Below are 20,499 nucleotides of genomic sequence, written 5' to 3'. Positions count from 1 at the left end.
TTTTTTGCAAGTTGTTTAGAAATATTATGCTTTGCATGTAAGAAAAAGACAATATTCAGAAATGAATTAAAAATATTTTTGTAATCTCTTTTGATCTTTCCAAACGAGCATTTAGAGTTAAAAATCATGTTATAATCTTATTTTATTGGAAATGAGTAATTAGGTTTGTCTCATAGTTTGTGTAACTGTTTTCTTCCACAGTATGTTTTTACTCAGTACAACAAACCATTCTTCAGCACCTTTGCAAAAACATCTATGTTTGTTCTGTACCTTTTGGGCTTTATAGTTTGGAAGCCTTGGAGACAACAGTGTACAAAAGGATTTCGAGGAAAGCATGCTACTTTTGTAAGTTTTAAATTTCAAGTGTTTGTTGGAGAGGGAGTTTTCAGTTTTTCAAAGTACTAGTTTCTTGAAAGATGTCAGATTTTAAGTTGTTCATGAATGAAAATAGCATGATATAACAAAAACTTACTTTTGTCGATACGTTAAATTTTTTCTAATCAGCTTGGCATCAGAATATTTTGTGAAAGATCAAAGGTACATAATCAGTTTCTTTCCCTTACCTCATGATATCCTCTGAGTTGTTAAATATTATTTCAGTTCAGTTCAGTTCAGAACATGTGGAGAAAATGATGGAAGAGAAGGGATAAGAAGAGTATCTAGAGTTTTGGTCATTTGCAGACCAGATGAATATCATCTAATTAGTTGATTATAGAAGAAAAATAATTCAAAGTTTGTATGTTAAAATGAAAATAACGTATTTCAGGGCATTTTTCAGATGTTTGGCTAATCAAATTATATTCTTTCATTAATGTGACATACATGCTTGTTTTTAAGTGTTGGAAAAAATGACAGTTTATATAGTGATACATCTTCCTTGTAGTGGAAACTCAATTTTTGATAATGAAGAATATAAAACTATCTCTTACATTAATTCTTTTCTTTTTCTTTTTTTTTAGATTATCCCTCTCTTTTTAAAATTTTGGTAACATATACATAACATCAAATTTACCATTTTAATCATTTTGTTCTTTATCCTATTTTTATTGTAATCAAATATATATAACATAAAATTTACTATTTTAACCATTTTAAAATGTGTAGTTCAGTGGAATTAAGTACACTTATTTTGCTGTGTAACCATTACCACTATCCATCTCCAGAACTTTTTTATCATCCCAAGCAGAAACTCTGCTTGAATGCCCACTCTTTCCTTCCCCCAGCTTCTGGTAACCGGTGTTTTATTTTCTATTTCCATAAATCCTTTTCTTTTATGTGTACTACTTTTTGTGAATTAAAATAATATTATTTCTTGTCTTAGCTAATGAATGCATGCTTGAGAAATGAACTTTTTAGATTTTTATCAGGCTTTTCAGTAATTTTTGAGGTAAAGACTAGAAATTATACTCCTGCGCACAAAAACTTACCAAAATTATGAATGTGTGTAGTTTTTACTTTGTAAAAGTTAAGATGTATACATTATAGAAATGCACGTTCATTGTAGTATTACATGTAGGAATATGTTACATGTGTATTAATACATGTACATTGTTGAACATTTTAAAGATATAGAGGAACAAAACAAAATAATAAATTCTACCATTCAAGGAATAATCACTGACAGTATTTTGGCATATATACTGTCACTCTTTTACATGTGTGTACTTTTGTTTCACTTTTTATAAAAATGAAATTGTACTGTTACATCCTGTTTTATTACTTGCTTTTTGTGCTTGATAGTATATCATGAACAACTTTTTATGAAACTGAACATTGCTGAAACATTTTTCAGTGTTAAGTATTTTATAATTGCAGTAGTAATAAAGTTCATTGTTGGAGACAAATTATGTTAACAGGAAGAATAAGAATAATCTATTTGTACTCTTGCCATTCTAAGACCATGATAAATATTTGATACTATCCATAGATACCTATATATATATAAAAGATTTGTAGCAGAAATAGGTTTGGTGTATATATATTGCTTTCTAACCTGACTTGATTTTTCATTTAGTATATCGTGAATACTTTTCCAGACAAATAAACATTTGTTATCATTGTTTCCTATTGTATTTAACTAACAATTTTTAGAGTGTTTTCACTTTCTCTTTTGTTATAAATAAATAGGAATGCCTTTGTATTCATATGTAGTTATTTACTTAGGCTGAATTCCTAAAAGCATAATTGCTGGGTAAAACACCTAGTGATTTTATAGCTTTTGATTCCTTTCACTAAATTAGTATCTATAGTAGTTTCATCTGATTCATGTCTGTTAGCAGTATATAAGATTGAACTGTTAGCAAAACCCTAATGATTTGCCAGTAGGATAGGTAGGCAGTGATATCTTGTTTAATTTGCATGTTTTTGATTACTTTTTTCATGATTTGTTGTATAGTAGAATTCTTCTGTGAGTTGTCCATATCTTGTCCGTTTTTCTATATTGACTCTTCCTTACTGATTTGAGCTGTGACTCACATCAGTTCTACTTTGTAACATGAGTTTAATAAAATTTTATGTCTCATAATTTGTAGTTTGCAGATGCTGAAGGGTACTTTGCTGCTTGCACAACAGATACAACTATGAATAGTTCTTTGGTAAGTGTGTCTTTTCTCGTCAGGGAGAGACTGGGTGGAGTTGACCATGGCGGGAGGGACTGAAATAACTTTGATAGCACCACAGCTATGTTACGATAGTTATATCTCCACGTTAGGTGCTCTCCACAAGAGCTGTAATTTGGTACTTTCTCTTTTTTGGTACATTCTTTCCTTAGAGATACCTGGGGCCTAGAAGCAAGCAATTCAGCCACCTCTAAGGGGAGAAGGGAAGAGGAAATTAGTTAAGGAGTGAAAAGAGAAAAGGAAGTCCTTTGTTTCTTACTGGCTTTGTCACATCATGTTTGTTATATTTTATCACTTAGAAGCAAATGCATTTACTTGAAACAGACTCTGTAAGCAGATTGTGTATTCATTTCACAAATTTTTAAGAGCACTTAATATATTAAACAGTTCTTCTAGACTCTTGAAATATAGCTTATGCTCCAGTGTGTGTTTGAGGAAGGGAGAGAGACAGATAATAAACAAGCTTACAAAGGAATTAACATAGTCACTCTATTTGAGCTTTTATAATTTTGTTGGAGACAGTATGTAAAAATACTCTTTTTAGATCATTACTAAGTTATATATTTAAAATGTATCATTCCAAGTGTGGTATTCTATTTGAGAAAGATTTTAAAGTTACTCTAAAATTTAGTACCAATTTATGAAGTACTAGCTTGGTGACCTTATTGACAGTACTATCTTTTAGTTCATCTGGCTCTTAGAACTACGGTTGCTTGCAAGATAGGTTATTTGGTGCAGTGTAGGGTTTGTTAACAGAGAAGGCAATGGCACCCCACTCTAGTACTCTTGCCTGGAAAATCCCATGGATGGAGGAGCCTGGAAGGCTGCAGTCCATGGGGTCGCTGAGGGTCAGACACGACTGAGCGACTTCACTTTCACTTTTCACTTTCATGTATTGGAGAAGGAAATGGCAATCCACTCCAGTGTTCTTGCCCGGAGAATCCCAGGGACGGGGGAGCCTAGTGGGCTGCTGTCTGTGGGGTTGCACAGAGTCGGACATGACTGAAGTGACTTAGCAGTAGCAGGGTTTGTTAAACTTAGAGAAAGTGTCATTCCTTTTCTCTCTCAGATCTTTAGTGTCAACAAGACTAATAATTGGGAATTCCCTGATGGTCGAGTGGTTAGGATCCTGTGCTTTTACTACTGAATGTGTGTGTTTGATCCATTATCAGGGAACTAAGATATTACAAAGCTGCACAGCGCAGCAAAAAACAAAACAAACAAAAACAAAACACACAATAACAGCAAAAAGAAAACTAGGGGAAGAAAACACAAGACTAATATCAGTTGTCTCTGTCAGTGTAGAAGACAAGAGTTGAAATGGCAACCTACTCTTCTACTGCTGCTGTGCTGTGCTCAGTCATGTCTGACTCTTGGGACCCCATGAACTATACGACCCCATGAACTGTGGAGCCCTCCTGGCTCCTCTGTCCGTGGGATTTTCCAGGCGAGAATACTGGAGTGGATTGGTCTTCCTGACCCAGGGATCAAACCCTATCTCTTGCGTCTCTTGCGTTGCAATATTGCAGATGTTTCTTCACCACTGTGCCACCTGGGAAGGCCTACTATTTTGCTAAGTTTTGCCATTATCTGTAAGATGGACATGTCAGATTGTTTTAGGTCAAATGCTATAATGCAATAAAGAGACTCTATTTCCAAATCCTGTTTTCTCTTCATTTACTGAATATTGTTAATTGACAGAGTCTATATCAGGAGTTAAATAAAAATAAAAAATATTTTATGTTGATTTAAGAAACAGTGTCTTTGGAGAATTGTACCTTGAATACAGAGCATCTGAGAAACATTTGCAAGAACAGTTGAGGCATTTAGAACCACTTAAAAATGTAGAAAGAAAGCTGAGTGCTTAAGAATTGATGCTTTTGAACTGTGGTGTTGGAAAGGACTCTTGAGTCCCTTGTACTGCAAGGAGATCCAACAACTCCATCCTAAAGGAGATCAGTCCTGGGTGTTCAATGGAAGGATTGATATTGAAGATGAGACTCCAATCCTTTGGCCACCTCATGTGAAGAGCTGACTCATTTGAAAAGACCCTGTTGCTGGGAAAGATTGAGTCCAGGGGGAGAAGGGGATGACAGGGGATGAGATGGTTGGATGGCATCACAAACTCAATGGACATGAGTTTGGGTGAACTCTGGGAGTTGGTGATGGACAGGGAGGCTTGGTGTGCTGTGATTCATGGGGTCGCAAAGAGTTGGACACGACTGAGCGACTGAACTGAACTGAACTGAAAAATGTAGATCTTTAGAGCATGGTTAGACAAACCTGATTTTAATTCTGTTGTCTGCCACTCAATTATTTTATATCTCAACTTCTAGAAAAGTTCCTTTAAAATTCCATTTTATAAAGTTGTGAGGACTAATGAGAAATGTAAGCTTACCTGCTCTGGACATGAGAAGTAAGAGCTGATAAGAGGAAGCTATTTTTCTATCTATTAATCTAGTTAAGATTTTTAGGAATTTTTGGTTTTAGGTGACTCAAGTAGTAAGGGGAAGCAATTTGGCAAATTTGTGTATATATTATACATGTGATTATTAGACTGACTGATCATTGAGAACAGAGATTTTGTTTCTATTCACTGTTTTATCCCAAGGACCTAGAACAGTACCTGACACAGTAGGAGCTCAATATATATATCTTAAAAGAATGAATGAAAAGGAATGGGAGATAATCTATTAGCTGAGAGAGGTCTGTTTTTATGATATTTAAATGTTAAATATCATAATGTGCCAGTGCTGTCCGATTACATTTCTAAACTTTAAACTTATTCTTTCTGTCTTTGTACCTGAGTGAATCATTTGAGTTTCCTTTTTAAGTCTTGAAAATGCATTTTTGGAAAATTATGCTGTATAAGCATGGTGGTGAAAGGCTCTGTTTTGGGTGGTATCTGTGTCTATAAACCATTCACTTAGATTTAGCCAGTGTATCAGATATTATACTTGCTGTTTATATTTGTTTCTGTTTTTGCTGCATTCCAGAGTGAGCCTCTATATGTTCCTGTGAAATTTCATGATCTTCCGAGTGAAAAACCTGAGAACACAAGCATTGATACTGAAAAAAGTAAGCAAAACTTCAAATTTTATAACTTAGAAATGGATGAAAATTTTAGCTTTTCATTCAAGCCATTCCAAAACTTGGTGGTTCTGTGGGTTGCCTGAGATCACCTGGCAGGTCTTCTGTTCCATGTGGTATTGGTTCAACCTATAGTTGTCTGGTAGTTTGACTGGAAGTTTTCATTAATTCAGTGGAAATAGCTTCCAAATACCAGAAATCTCTATGGTGTTATCATAAACATAGATTTATTTTTTAATGAACAATATTTTCTCTAACCAGGCCATCAAAGATGTTGATAGTGAATTACAGGAGTTTTCCTAGTTGTGAATGTGATAAGGAAAGCCAGCTTCTGTGTAAGGTGCAGAACTTATCCATGATATTCTCTTGCAAGTAGTGGAACTGTAGAAGAATGTTCTGCACGCTTGACTAGGAAAATAATTCTGATAAATTGAATATCTATGAGGAAAAATCCAAATAAGCTTTTACTATAAATGCCGGGCTGGATGAGTTTACAAGCTCAAATCAAGATTGCCAGGAGAAATAATAACCTCAGATATACAGATGATACCACTCCAATGGCAGAAAACGAAGAGGAACTACAGAACCTCTTGGTGAGGGTGAAAGAGGAGAGTGGAAAAGCTGATTTAAAACTCAGTATTAAAAAAGTTAAGATCGTGGCATCTTGTCCCATCACTTCATGGCAAATACAAGGGGAAAAGATGGAAGCAGTGACAGGTTTCCTTTTTTTGAGCTCTAAAATCATTACTTTACTGACAAAGGTCCTAGTCAAAGCTATGTTTTTTCCAGTAGTCATGTATGGATGTGAGAGTTGGACCAAAAAGAAGGCTGAGTGTGAAAGAACTGAAGCTTTTGAACTGTGGTGTTGGAGAAGACTCTTGAGAATCCTTTGGACTGCAAGGAGATCAAACCAGTTAATCCTAAAGGGAATCAGTCCTGAGTATTCATTGGAAGGACTGGTGCTGAAGCTGAAACTCCAATACTTTGGCCACCTGATGTGAAGAACCAACTCATTGGAAAAGACCTTGATGCTGGGCAAGGTTGAAGGCAGAGGAGAAGAGGGCCACAGAGGACAAGATGGTTGGATGGCATCACCGATTAACTGGACATGAACTTGAGCAAACTCTGGGAGATAATGAGGGACAGGGAGGCCTGGCATGCTGCAGTCCATGGGGTTGCAAAGAGTTGGACATGACTTTGCGACTGAACAACATAGATGCTAAAATAATATTCATACAGTATCCTGAATCAGTCAGTTGTGTGTGTATACAGTTGAAGAAACTTTATTTGAATATTGGTCTCATTTTAAAATCTTCAAAATGTTTTATAAATGGAAACATTTTTCCTGCAAACTCTTTTGAATAAGCAGAGCTGTCCCATATAATAATGTAACTTTTTTTTACTGTTCAAATGTGATCATAGATTTATTAAATTATATGCATTTATCATTATATTAAAACTGGTAACTTTTGTTGGGTGTGAGGGGAAATGTTTAATGATTTTGTACTATATTTTTCCTTTTAAGTTCCCAAAAAGTCTCGTGTAAGATTTAGTAATATTATGGAGATTCGACAACTTCCATCAAGCCATGCATTGGAAGCTAAGTTGTCGCGCATGTCATATCCTACTGTGAAAGAACAAGAATCCTTACTTAAAACTGTGGGGAAACTTACGGCAACTCAAGTAGCAAAAATTAGCTTTTTTTTTTGCTTTGTGGTAAGTCTTCTCTATATTATATATTTGGAATTTGAATTTTAAGACAGTATACGTACCAACAATATACTATGGAAGTGTAAGACAATTTAGGTTGCTTACTCATGACTCTAAACTCTGTTATCTGTCATCGGAGGGAAATTAGAGTATTAAAGTTAATAATTACTAGTCATATGTGAAAGAATGTAATAAATACTGTACACTACAACTACTCATATATATTTATAATTTGAATAATAAATAGTTATTTTATACTATGATATATATTAATACAAATGCTAGTTAATATCCAGATAAGAGTTTGCATTGACAGCATTGATTTCTTCAAATAATTGCTTTTTTAGTTTTACTTTAAATTCGTATGTATGCTGTCGCTTCAGTTGTATCTGATTCTTTGTGAACTTATGGACTATAGCCCACCAGGCTCCTCTGTCCATGGGATTCTCCAGGCAAGAATATTGGAGTGGGTTGCCATTTCCTCCTCCAGAGGATCTTCCCAACCCAGGATTGAGCCCCAGTCTTTTATGTCTACTGCATTGACAGGCAGGTTCTTTACCACTATTGCCACCTGGGAAGCCATATAAATGTGGTCAAAATTTTACAAGTATTCATAGTAAACATTTTTTCAGAATATTTTATTGTATTATAGCTTCTCAATTATTTTGATATAGAAACCGAAAAATATGCTTAATGTTTCACATAAAAAATTCATTTAGCAAATAAAATATTATTTTAGGCTAATCTTGGATTAGACAACTTGTCTGAGTTAGTAAAAACTCTGATTTACAATTTAAAAATGAATCTTAGTACTCAGCCTATTCCAAGGTTGTTTTGTATGAACCTTTAGGATTTAAATATATACTGAGCATTTAAAAAAACTAGGTAATGATGTAGTGCTAATGTCAATATTATTAGCCTGATTATTAGATTTTTTTTTACATTACAGTTTTACTTCATATATACTGCATAGCCAATTTTTCACCATCCTCTGCCTGAACAACCTCTGTTTTAGTGATACCTTGATTAATATATTCAGGAATGAAAATCAAAGAATCTTTGGGAGTTATAATATGGTAACTACATATGTAATAAGGTTAACTTAAAGGCTCATGTATTTAGATTATACTATTATGATTTCCATTTCTTTGTTTTAAATGTGTAAGCCAAGACTAAAATTAATTAATTTTATCTCTTAACTTTTAAAGGAGACATGAGGTGAAACACAAAGAATCTATATAGTGAAAGTTTAAAAGGAGGAGGGAGATAAGAACCAGATTAAACAGATAATGTCTGTATAGGGGGCAAACTGATGGTGGAATGGGTTGATTATGTCAGGAACTTCCACTAAAAGAAAGCACACAATTTATCTCTAGGCAGTTTGACAGGAAGGAAAGAAGGAAACCTTTCTGATTTACATAGTTTGTTGTCTATTAAAAAGAAGTACTTCTCTTTATTGATAAAGTTAACTTTTTCCCAACTCAAAACTGAGAGAATAAATTTTATAGGCAGCAAGACATTGTTCTGTATAGCAGATTTACAGGTAGATATGTGCAGATAATAACCTTTTAGAAAGATTGAAGTAAAATATACATATCACAAAGCTTACTATTTTAATTATTTTTAAGTGTACATCTCAGTGGCATTAAATACATTCACACTGTTCTGCAAACATCTCCAGTGCCTGTCAGGAGAACTTTTTCATCTTGCAAAACTGAAACTCTATACCCATTAAATGATAATTTCCCTTTCCCACCTCCCTTAGCTGCTGACAGCTATCATTTTATTTTTTGTCTCTATAAGCTTAACTGCTCTGAGTACCTCATAATTATACAACAGTTTTCCTCTTGTGACTGGCTTATTTCACTTCATAGTTTAATAAATTATTCTTATTCTTCAAGGTTTATAGTTGTAGCATGTGTCAGAATATTTTTCTTATTAAGGCTGTATAACAGTCCATTCTGTGTATATACCACATTTTATTTGTTCATCCATTGATATACACTTGGATTGCTTCCACTTTTAATAGTCTTTTTTGAAAAACCAACCTTAAGTAAATTAATATAAGAGCAGGGAGCTATGTTAATCTTTAGTAAAGGCATTTCTGTAGAAAGTCAGAGTAGTACAGTCCAGGAATTCAGCTTTTTAGAAACCTGACTCAATAGAGTGATAAGCTTAGTTGAGGTCTAGAGCAGTGCTATTCAGTAGAAATATAATGTGAGCCTCAAATATAAGTCATATATGTATTTTTAAATGTTCTAGTAGCCACATTAAAAAAGAGAAAGTTATTTTTTTTCTTGTATCCTTATTTGAGAATTATTTGAAAATTTAGAGGTTTTAGAATTTTGCCAACCATAAATGAGTTTTTGTATTCCATCAACTGCAGGGCTCATAATGAGGATTTGTACTTAGTATGATGTCTTTCATCTTTGGCCTTTGTAACGCGTTATGGGCCTTAATTAATTCTTTGTTTTTCTTTTATTGGAGTATAATTACTTTACAACGCTGTGTTAGTTTCTGCTGTGCAAAGTGAATCAGCTATATGTATACATATATCCCTTCTCTCTTGAGCCTCCCTCCCACCCACTCCATCCCACTCCTTTAGGTCATCACAGAGCACTGAGCTGAGATCCCTGTACTATATGGCAACTTTCCACTAGCTATGTTTTGCACATGGAAGTGTATGTATGTCAATCCTCACCTCCCAGTTCGTCCCACTCTCCCCTCCCCAGCTGTGTCCACAGGTCCTCTCTCTAAGTCTACATCTCAGTTTCTACCCTGCAGATAGCTTCATTGGTACCATTTTTCTAGATTCCATATATATTTGTTAATATATGATACTTGTTTTTCTCTTGGTGAGTTACTTCACTCTGTGTGACAGACTCTAGGTCCATCCATATCACATAAGTAAAGTTAATTTTAATACTATATTTTTATTTAATCCACTGTATGTATATAAAACACTTGAACACACTATTGATATAAAGATGGATGAGATGGTTTGCATTCTTTTTTTTGTACTAAAATCTAAACATTTCAATTTTAAAATATTTTTTTCTATTTCATTTCAATTTCTGTTTTTATTTCAATTTCTAAACATTTCAATTCAAGCTAGCCATATTTCATTTGCTTAATAGTGACATGTGGCTAGTGGCTACTGTATTGGACATTGCAGTTCAAAAGGAGTTAATAATTACTGTATTTGCCAGTCCTCCTTTAATTATTTTGTCTCATTAGGGCTTATGGTGTTATAGTTTTTTTTCTGTAAAAGACAATTTAGGTCTCACAAGCTTTTACGCTAATTTTAAAATTAATTACCACTCATGAAATAATGAAGTATTATATAAATTATTTGTGATAGCTCAATTATTAGTAAGTGGTTGTCCTCAACTCTGAAATAATGAAGAGAAACATTGTAAAAATAATTTTTACTGGAGGGTAATTGAGATGGTCTTCCTTTGTGATGAGGCTGTCTTGAGTTTGAGAGCCAGAGAATGGAGTTTGGGGAGAACTAGAGAGTGGGAAGATTTTTCTGGAAAGAGTTCATAGCTAATGATGAGTAGTTAGAATCTTTGCATTCCTACCATCTAATTGTTCTTATTTTATTTCTTTATGTTGCATTAGCAGAGAGCAGTGAGATTGTTTGGAAAGTGAGCACAGTATTTAAGTATTAAAATGGTAAGGAAAGTAGATCAAGAAAGCTAATTATCATCTGATAAGCATTACCTATTCTTGCAGAAAATCTCCAAAAGGTAATTAAAGGGCAGAATCTTCTGCTTCTTGTTTAGTGCATCAACTGTGCACTCCTATTGCCAACTGTGGCTCCTATTGCCATATATATTTGATATTACCCATTTTACCAGTTGCTAACCTCATTTTTTATTTAGATAGTCAAGTGAAATTAGGATGTTAGAAGACTACAGATGGAATCAGAGTCTCTGCTGTGCTTTCAGTCTGGCTTTAGCTTAGAGTACAGTGTAGACTGAATGGAGACTTCTAGGCTCTCAACCATCTGCTGCCTTCTAGCAGTGTGCTAAGATCATGTCTCTATACTGCTTCTTTGAAATATAAAGGCTGGTAATAATAACACTCACTTAACTAAAAGTTCTGAAAGAGATCAGGAGATGTCCCTCCCTTAACAGAGACAAAACATTCTCCAGCAGAACATGATTATCCAGTCCATCTGTTTAAGCAACAGAAAACAGGTAGACAAGCAGTTAATTTACTTAGACCACCAATCTGCTTCTTAATGTATGCTACATTAGGGACACTCATGCACATGTGTCCCAGGAGGCATATGCTAGAATGATCTTTGCAGCATTTTTTGGAATAGTCAAAAAATGTCCACCAACAGAAAATGGATAAGTTGTAAATTGCATTAGAATATCTGATGGCAGTGAAAATAACTTTGTATGCACGTACACACAAACATCAGGCTTCATCAAAAGAGGCCTTATTTCTTATTCTCTAAATCAAAGTGGGCCCAGGGTTGGGAATATAAGGATACCCTAGCCAAGATGAGCAAAAGGGAAGAAAGAAGGGGGAAAAAATTCCCATAACTTGAAAACCTCCAACTATGAGAACTTTTGGTATTATGTCTCAAAACTGAGAATCAGAGAAACAATCACAGTTAGCCAGTAAATTCACAGTATTCTTGGACATTCTAAAATTTCCAAAGTGAATACAGCCTTTTGTCTGTATCAGTCTGGCCAGTTCTACCTCCTTAAGCATCACCTGTTCAATTGATTTCTCTTAAATTTGATTTAGATAAATTTAATACTATCAGTGCTTAGAAAAATCAGATTTCAGTGTTGATTTGATATTAAATTTATCCTAATTTTAAAAGAAGCCTGAAGAGTGCTGATTTTTAACCAATTTGTTCGTTTCTTAAGGAAAATTGGACAGCAAAGATTTTTGGTCTGATATAAATGTGTGTCTTCTTTTTAGGCCTGTGATTTTTTCAATGCAAAACAAAATTTAAAACTTCTTATAATAGTATTTAGCGGGAGAAAAGAAGGAGGGGACTACAAATTATAACGACAAATACAAATAAGTCATTTATTAGGTTTCATTATTTTCTGTTTCTTCAGTGGTTTTTGGCAAATTTATCATATCAAGAAGCACTTTCAGACACACAAGTTGCTATAGTTAATATTTTGTCCTCAACTTCTGGTAAGAAATTTGTCTTATCTGTATTATAACTTGAGGCCTATTTCTTATATATATGTGTACATATAAATATTTTTATCTTGTTATAAATTATTTCATTCTTTTTAACGTATATTAATGTATTATAACTACTATTTAATCTTTAAGTTTATACCATAGCCCTGTACTGTTTATAATCCTTCTAATACTTTACAGTATTTTCTATGCAACAAAAATACATTGTATATAAAGTTTTATAGGCTGACCTTTTGTTTGTAGTTGTCTTTCTTTTCACATATTCTTTCTAAGGATATTTTTTTTCAACCCTTTGGCTAAATGTGGTTGCTTATTTCAGATCTATAATTTGCCCTATGAAAGGTGTTTTATTTTTAAAATTAAATCAACTTCCAGGTCTAGAAGATAAAAAAAGTATTTTTGAGCTGTAAAAATAACTTCAGCACACATACTTAATTATGATGAGGTCAGAATATTACTGTGAATGCTGAGTTTAACTCTCTTAGCAGTTTTAAAATAAATAGGACTGTACTTGATCTGTATTGGTGAGATAAACATAGTTTAATATGGAGACTGTTTCCATGTATGGTCTTTGAACATTTCAGCCTAGGTCATAGTCATATTCTTAGTCATTTAAAAATGACAAGATTTAAAAGTTAGGTAATAAGTAATTTACTTATTTAAACAATCAAGTTGGCAATAAATAATTTTGACAGTATTTATTTAAGCAAATGTATCTTTTTAAAAATCTTTTTCTTTCCACAGGACTTTTTACCTTAATCCTTGCTGCAATGTTTCCAAGTAACAGTGGAGATAGATTCACTCTTTCTAAACTTTTAGCTGTAATCTTAAGGTAAGAATATAGTATAATAGCTAGTTTGTTCTTAAAAATGCAGTGTTTAAAGCATTTCTGGTAGTGATAGAGGAGGGTTTATATTATAATATAATATCTAGGCAGAGAAAATGAAGATAAAAGAAGGTTTTAAATGAACATCATCTCTGCATCACATCCTTGGCTAGTTTTAGTTTTCAAAACCTTCCTAGCGAGCATAACTGAAGGGAGGATCTTTGGTTCCCATTCATGAGACTGAACTTAACTAAGTATTGTACTGACATTCATGCTTAACTGCATGTTATTACCCTCATAACCTCCCAAGTTTCTGTTTCCTTTTCTTGAAGCAAACTTCTCTTTTTGTTTAGTTTTTAGTTTTTACTTCTCCCATTTATAGAAATCTAACATGCAGTCTTCTCTGATTGTTTCAGCCTTAATCTTTTAGTTATTTTCTGTATAAACCATCTGGCAATTTTGTATTACTGTTTGCAATACAATACATAAGTACCATTAGTAACTAATTTAAATCTTTTATTTTCATTTAGCTTTGTATTTATTTGTCTTGTCTTCCCTAGGAGATTTTAAACCATTGAAGGCTAAATCCTTGTTTTCTGCTTCTTTGTGTTATCAAAGGCCTAGCATAGGGCTTTGCTTACAGTCAGTACTCAAATAGATATATTGATTTGATGAAACTCTTGTTTTTGTAAGAGAAAATCAGAAATCAGAGAAAGTACCAGAATAATTTACCAGAAAGATTAGTGTTTTTGAGCTATCAGAGCTGGCTTTGAATCAGAGCTCTGTTTGCCCCTGGCCGCTGCCCCTTAACTCTCTGAGAGGATTTCCTTGATGACAAAATGATGATAGTATCATCTAATTTACAGTTTTGTTTTGAAGTTTGGAAGGATGTATATAAAAAGTGATTATAATAGAGACTGGTTCTTGGCAGTCACATAAGTGGTATTTCTCTCTTTTAGATACAAGGGTAAATTGACAGTGGTGGTTTTCATGGGCAGTCTGGTTGAGCCAACTGATTTACCATTTAGACTTAATGGATGCTAGAAATTTATTCTTTTACATGACTGGCCCATGATTTAGCCAGACAAATTTTTACACTAGGAAAATACAGTATATTTATATTAGGGAAGTAATGAGGTTTATCCAGCTTTGTTCACAATTCATGCCTATTTCTAACTTTTCTTTGCGTTGTTTTAATAAAAGTAGAAAGATGCACAGAAATAGACAATATAAGGCTCTGTGAGGACGGGAATCACATCTCTCTTGTTCCATGCTTAACCCAAACTATTGCTCAATAAGGAACAGTTGAATGAAGAAATAACCTCTGATTTTTCTGCCTCCTTTATTTGGTCTTATTTTATCCATTAAAATGATGGAATTGTTTATTTAAATATTTAAGAATAATTTTACTGTTAATTTTGATTTTACCTGGTGGCTTAGTGATAAAGAACCCGCCTGCCAATGCAGGAGATGCAGGTTTGATCCCTGGGTCAGGAAGATCCCCTAGAGTAAAAAATGGCAACCCACTCCAGTATTCTCGCCTGGGAAATACCATGGACAGAGGAGCCTGGTAGGCTGCAATCCATGGGGCTGTACAGTCAGACAACTTAGTGACTAAACAGCCATAACAATAGCAAGAGTTATTACTATTACTAGGTTTATATGGGTTTAATACATGTACATTTCAAAAAAAAAAGATTGAAGGAGGGATGACAAATTGACTTTTTCCTAATTGAAAGGCAGAAGATAAGCATAGCAAGTTAAGAACACTAGACTCCGGAAGTAGACTGCCTGTGTTTCAATTCCAGCTATGTGATTTTGGTCAAGTTACTTCATGTTTTTGTGCGTTAGTTTTCTCAAGTGTAAAATGGGAATGGTAATGATAATAATACCTTTCTTATAAGGTAATGTCAGTCATTTTATGCGGATTAAATGAATTAATACAAGAACAGCACTTATAGTATACGGATATTATTCGGTATCAATTAGATCATCAATTCTTTGATGGTTTGACCTAAAGTTAAGATTAGTCTTTATTACTTGTAAATAACTTTGATCTTTATGATTAGTCTTTTAAAGGAATTTATTATGTTACTCATCAGTAATGATGGTTATTTCTCATAGTATTGGAGGTGTTGTGCTGGTAAATCTGTCAGGATCTGAAAAATCTCCTGGAAGAAACACAATAGGTAAGTATCTGACTCTGAATTCTTCTTGTTAGAGTATACAAGAAAGACCTGTGCATATCATTGTGCGTGTGCACATATACACACGTGCATGCATATGCACACGTGTGCACACACATACACACACACAGAGGGTGGGCACTAATAAGGCTTTTATTTTAAAAGTTTTTCCTTTGGAAATAATGTAAGAAAATTAAAAAATAGAACACAGAACTCTCATATAACCTTCACCCAGATTCTCTTAACTGTTTATAACATACAGTTATAGTACACAGAGAAGGCAATGGCACCCCACTCCAGTACTCTTGCCTGGAAAGTCCCATGGATGGAGGAGCCTGGTAGGCTGCAGTCCGTGGGGTCGCCAAGAGTCGGACACGATTGAGTGACTTCACTTTCACTTTTCACTTTCACGCATTGGAGAAGGAAATGGCAACCCACTCCAGTGTTCATGCCTGGAGAATCCCAGGGACGGGGGAGCCTGGTGGGCTGCCGTCTATGGGGTCGCATAGAGTCGGACACGACTGAAGTGACTTAGCAGCAGCAGCTATAGTACAGGTTTAAAAATCAGGAATTAACAGCGATTACAGTCATTTTTATTTAGTCTGTAGGTTCTTTTCAAATTTCACCATTTTTTCCCACTAATGTTCTTCTTCTGGTCCAAGATCATTTGTTGCGTTTAGATATCATGTCTCCTTGGTTTCCTTTAATCTGTGACTATCCCACTGCCATTTTTTGTCTTTCATAACTTTAATATTTTTGGAGACTACTGTCCACTTTTTTTGTAGAATGTCCTTCAATTTATTTTTCTGGTATTTCTTTATGGTTAAATGTATATTGTTCATTTTTGGCAAGAATACCAGGGAAGTGATACTGTGTCCTGACAAATCCATCATATCAAGAAGGCTCATGATATTTATTTGTTCTGTTACTAATGACATTAATTTTAAAGTGATGTCTGTCAGGTTGCTCCGATGTAGCTTCTAGTTTTTCCTTTGTAAGTAATAAGCATCTTGTTAGAGATATGGAGACAATACATATATCCTGCCCATCATGCTTGCAGCCACTAATTTTGTCATTCTCTTCTGATTCTTACCTGAAACACTACTATGGTAAGCACTTAGTTTCTGATCCATTGTTTAGATTTAACAGAAGAATCCAGCTTCCTTGGTTTCCTGTATACTTTCTTTAGATATTTAAAGTCCATTGAATAGAATAATGCTTTCTAAACTATTCCTGGATAGTGCCCAGGGAGCTGTGTCTCTTGAACTGTCTTAGCTCTTTCTCATCTAGAGCAGCTCTGTATGTTTAAAACAATACATGTGTTTTGTTTATGAGATTTTGTTGACGGCTATTCTTTAATAGCAATAATAAATAAATGTTGAACTTTTGGATAATTGATTTAAAGCATTGAATGTGGTCACTTGGCAAATAGCACCTTATTATAGCTGTTTTTAAAGGCTTACTTAAATGTTTTTGAGAGTGAGTTAATATATTAAAGAGAATCAGTATTCATTACATAGGAAGGAACTGCTAGTGCTACATTATGTTAGATATTTTAGAACATTAAAAAATATAAATTATATGTTTGCAGTTGTCAAGAAGTTTTTTCTTTTAATCTATATGATTGACAAAATGAAACCCCTAGAGAATAAAATCATACTAGATTCAACTGTAGTAAGTATTAAATTATCTAAAATAGAAGACAAGAAGGATGGAAGTTTAGTGTAGTAGAAAGAGGATGCTTGGTGACAGTGTGGAACTTTAAAAGAGTCTTGAAGAAGGTGGTAGAATGTGTATTAAAATGATACATGGCAGTGGGGAGAACAATATAAATAGCCTAGAGTGGGAAGAAAACATTGTTAAGTTGGCTATGTCAGGTTTCAAAATTGTTTATGTACAGGAAGATAGGAAGTATGCACTTAAAAATTAAATACCAAAGTGTTGGTATTACATGTATAACTGATTGGTTAAATCATCAAGGTGAATGATTTTGTATTTGTTGGTTTATACTTTTAAAGTCCTTCCTGTGTTCCTGGAGGACATGGATAAGGTAGGTTATACTTTATCTTTTCATATTTGAATAGTACTCATTTCTTGAAATAGGGCCTGACTGTGTCAGATTTTAATTAAGTATGTGTTGAATGAGTTCGTGAACAAATACTTTATTATATTGACTTTTACAGGTTCCATTTGGTCTCTTGTTGGAGCCATGCTCTATGCTGTTTATATTGTTATGATTAAGAGAAAAGTAGACAGAGAAGATAAGTTGGATATTCCTATGTTCTTTGGTAAGAATATGTTTAACTTGTTGAGACTATGTACTCTGAATAATTAACGTAGAGTTTTGTTTTTGTTTTTTGGAGAGAGTAGGGAAGGTTCCCTTCCCACTCCCCCATGTAATTCTTTAAAACCATTAGACTTTAAAGGTTATGAAGTCTTCTCTCAGTGTTTTTCTCTTATCTTGTTCTGCATAATTGTGGACCTGGAGGAAATGTTCACTCTCCCAATGTGAGGTAAAAGAAATTCTAATGTACCTTTTTCAAATTAATATCTTTAACCTGTAAATCAGATATTTTCCTCATTGATATCACGGGTTATGCTGTTATAAGCATGTGAGGGTTTACCTGTTGTGCTGTATATTTTGCCATTTTTGAATTGTTAGAAGCATAGGATTGGGGAAACTACCCCAAAATGATGTCTAATACTATTTCTGTCCATGAGCTAATTTTTACTAAAAATTTTAGGTCATTTGCACTTTAAGACTCAGACTCTTTTATGACATAGATTTTTTAATTACTCAATTACAGTTTCAGGCATCAATTCTTAATTTTGGTAAATGCCTAATAAAATTTATAAATTCTTATTTGCCTGAAATGAGCTCAGTAAAGAAGTCTGATATCTAGCATTACAAAAGAAGAGTACATTGACATGTCCCAAACAATATCTGAATATCAATAGATAATGGAGCCTAGGGTTGAGAATTCCAAGTACAGTTTATAGGAAACCAGGAGACTTGAACTCTAGCTGTTGTAACTTCTTTTATCTCATACTCATCTGAAAATGAGGAGATTAGACTAGGTTAGTAGCTGATTTATGAAGGATCCTAGGAAGATTGGAAGGAAGTGGAGTTGCATGTGTGAGTTTGGTTTCCAGACTGCTCTGCTGCTTCTACTGAAGCGACTCTGCTTTGTTGTGTTTTTTTAGCATTATAAATTAATTTGTAGAAATGATTTTTCTACTAAAAGTACTTTGAATATCTGTACCTAATGATTAACAAAAATAAAATATTTGAAAACCCACCAGACTGGGTGATCACTCAAGTTGCTTTCAAGTAGAGAATTCCTAAGTATACCTTAAATATGAAGATAATTTTAATGACATCTTATTTTGAAGTCATAGAAAAGTCTATCTGGAATGGATTGAAATGTTAATATTTTGCAATTTTTTTTTTTTTAAGATTGGCAGCTTTGAAGAAAAATTGCTTGTTTACTCTTACTGGAGAGTATGTGTAGACATATGCCATGATATGTAAAGCAATATGAAATTGACCTGGGCTTTAGAATAGACAGAATTAGAGAAGAAGTAGTTAGAATTGGGATGTGGAAAGTTCTTTGGGCATCACGGTGTGAGCAGAGCATAGCAGGAAATGGTGAGTAGATCCAGTGTGCTGGAGCATTCAGTTGAGGAAAGAGGAGAAGCATATGAGGCGTATGAGAATCTGCAGAACCCGTGAAGTGATTTGGACCTTTCATCTCTAGGTCCAAAGGTTGTCACTTCATGCGGAAATTCACAGGCTTCAAGTTCAGGGAGCAAAAAGAGATCTGCTTCTTGATAACGCCAAAGTGAAAATGAAGTTGCTCAGTCGTGTCCAACTCTTTGCGACCCCGTGGACTGTAGCCTACAAGGCTCCTCCATCCATGGGATTCTCCAGGCAAGAATACTGGAGTGGGTTGCCATTTCCTTCTCCAGGGGACCTTCCCAACCCAGGGATCAAACTCAAGTCTCCTGCATTGCAGGCAGATGCTTTACCCCAAAGTTTGGTGTTTTAACTACAACGATTTTTTAATGTTATATAAGCCTTGTGTGTGTGTGTGTGTGTGTGTGTTGTTTATTTTTATTTTTATCACTAGGTGTCTTAAGTTGGTTTTCCTAGAAGCAGGATATGAGACAGTAATTTGGTGTGGGAGATTCATGGAAGGGGTGCTCTGCAGGAAAGACTGACAAGGGAGTGAGATAAGCAGAATAGAGAAGGGGGAAGAACCATGTGATCTCTGGTGCAGCTGAGGCTTGGCCAGCTTGTTATAGGTCCCTGGGCAGGGAGCATAGGGGGAGCAGAGGCAGTCCTCAGAACTGTCCTAGCCTAGAGCCATTAGGATTTGGCTGCAGAGGGTGTGGAGTGGGGAGAGGGTGGGATCTTTTTGGGAAAGACAGACTTGGTCGCTCGCTCTCCAAGACGGTTCTTCAGGGAAGGCAGGTACTGTAAGTCTTAGTGGCATATAGAGAGTGGGCATTCCCTCCCTATTACAATTTAACTAGGCATCCTAAATACAGGTTTATTATTTAGCAGCAAATATAAAATATATATCTACTGTAATTTAATTTTCTTTTAGGAAAGCTCTATAATTACCTTTGGATCTCACAGTGAAATTGTGATGTTAAACTGTATAAAATGTCCAATAAAAACTACTATAAAATTATAACATTTGTGTCTTTATATTTTCATGTGTGTAGTCATATATAAGCTCATATTTCTATATTTAAAATAATAGCATTTGTTAACTGTTTACTCATGCCATGTACTGTGTTGTATTTTTGTCTAATTTTCCTAGTAACCTAATTAAATATTATTTTATACTTATAGATTGGAAAACCGAGGTTTGCAAGA

General features: G+C 34.3%; 1 protein-coding gene across 1 annotated transcript in view; it reads left to right on the top strand.

Annotated features, from left to right (window-relative positions):
* The window catches only part of SLC35F5 (solute carrier family 35 member F5), a 38,004-nt gene that overhangs the window by 4,164 nt on the left and 13,341 nt on the right, over positions 1-20,499 (top strand). Inside the window, exons 4-11 of the mRNA XM_069577768.1 lie at positions 202-345; positions 2,532-2,594; positions 5,615-5,696; positions 7,234-7,424; positions 12,509-12,590; positions 13,347-13,434; positions 15,553-15,617; positions 17,798-17,902. Coding sequence (XP_069433869.1) covers positions 202-345; positions 2,532-2,594; positions 5,615-5,696; positions 7,234-7,424; positions 12,509-12,590; positions 13,347-13,434; positions 15,553-15,617; positions 17,798-17,902 — 820 coding nt within the window. The remainder of the gene's footprint in view (positions 1-201; positions 346-2,531; positions 2,595-5,614; positions 5,697-7,233; positions 7,425-12,508; positions 12,591-13,346; positions 13,435-15,552; positions 15,618-17,797; positions 17,903-20,499) is intronic.

This window comes from Ovis canadensis, chromosome 2 (genome assembly GCF_042477335.2).
Source record: "Ovis canadensis isolate MfBH-ARS-UI-01 breed Bighorn chromosome 2, ARS-UI_OviCan_v2, whole genome shotgun sequence".
Classification (NCBI taxonomy): domain Eukaryota; kingdom Metazoa; phylum Chordata; class Mammalia; order Artiodactyla; family Bovidae; genus Ovis; species Ovis canadensis.
Note: the sequence above shows the minus strand (reverse complement) of the source record. Positions and strands in the feature narration are given on the sequence as shown.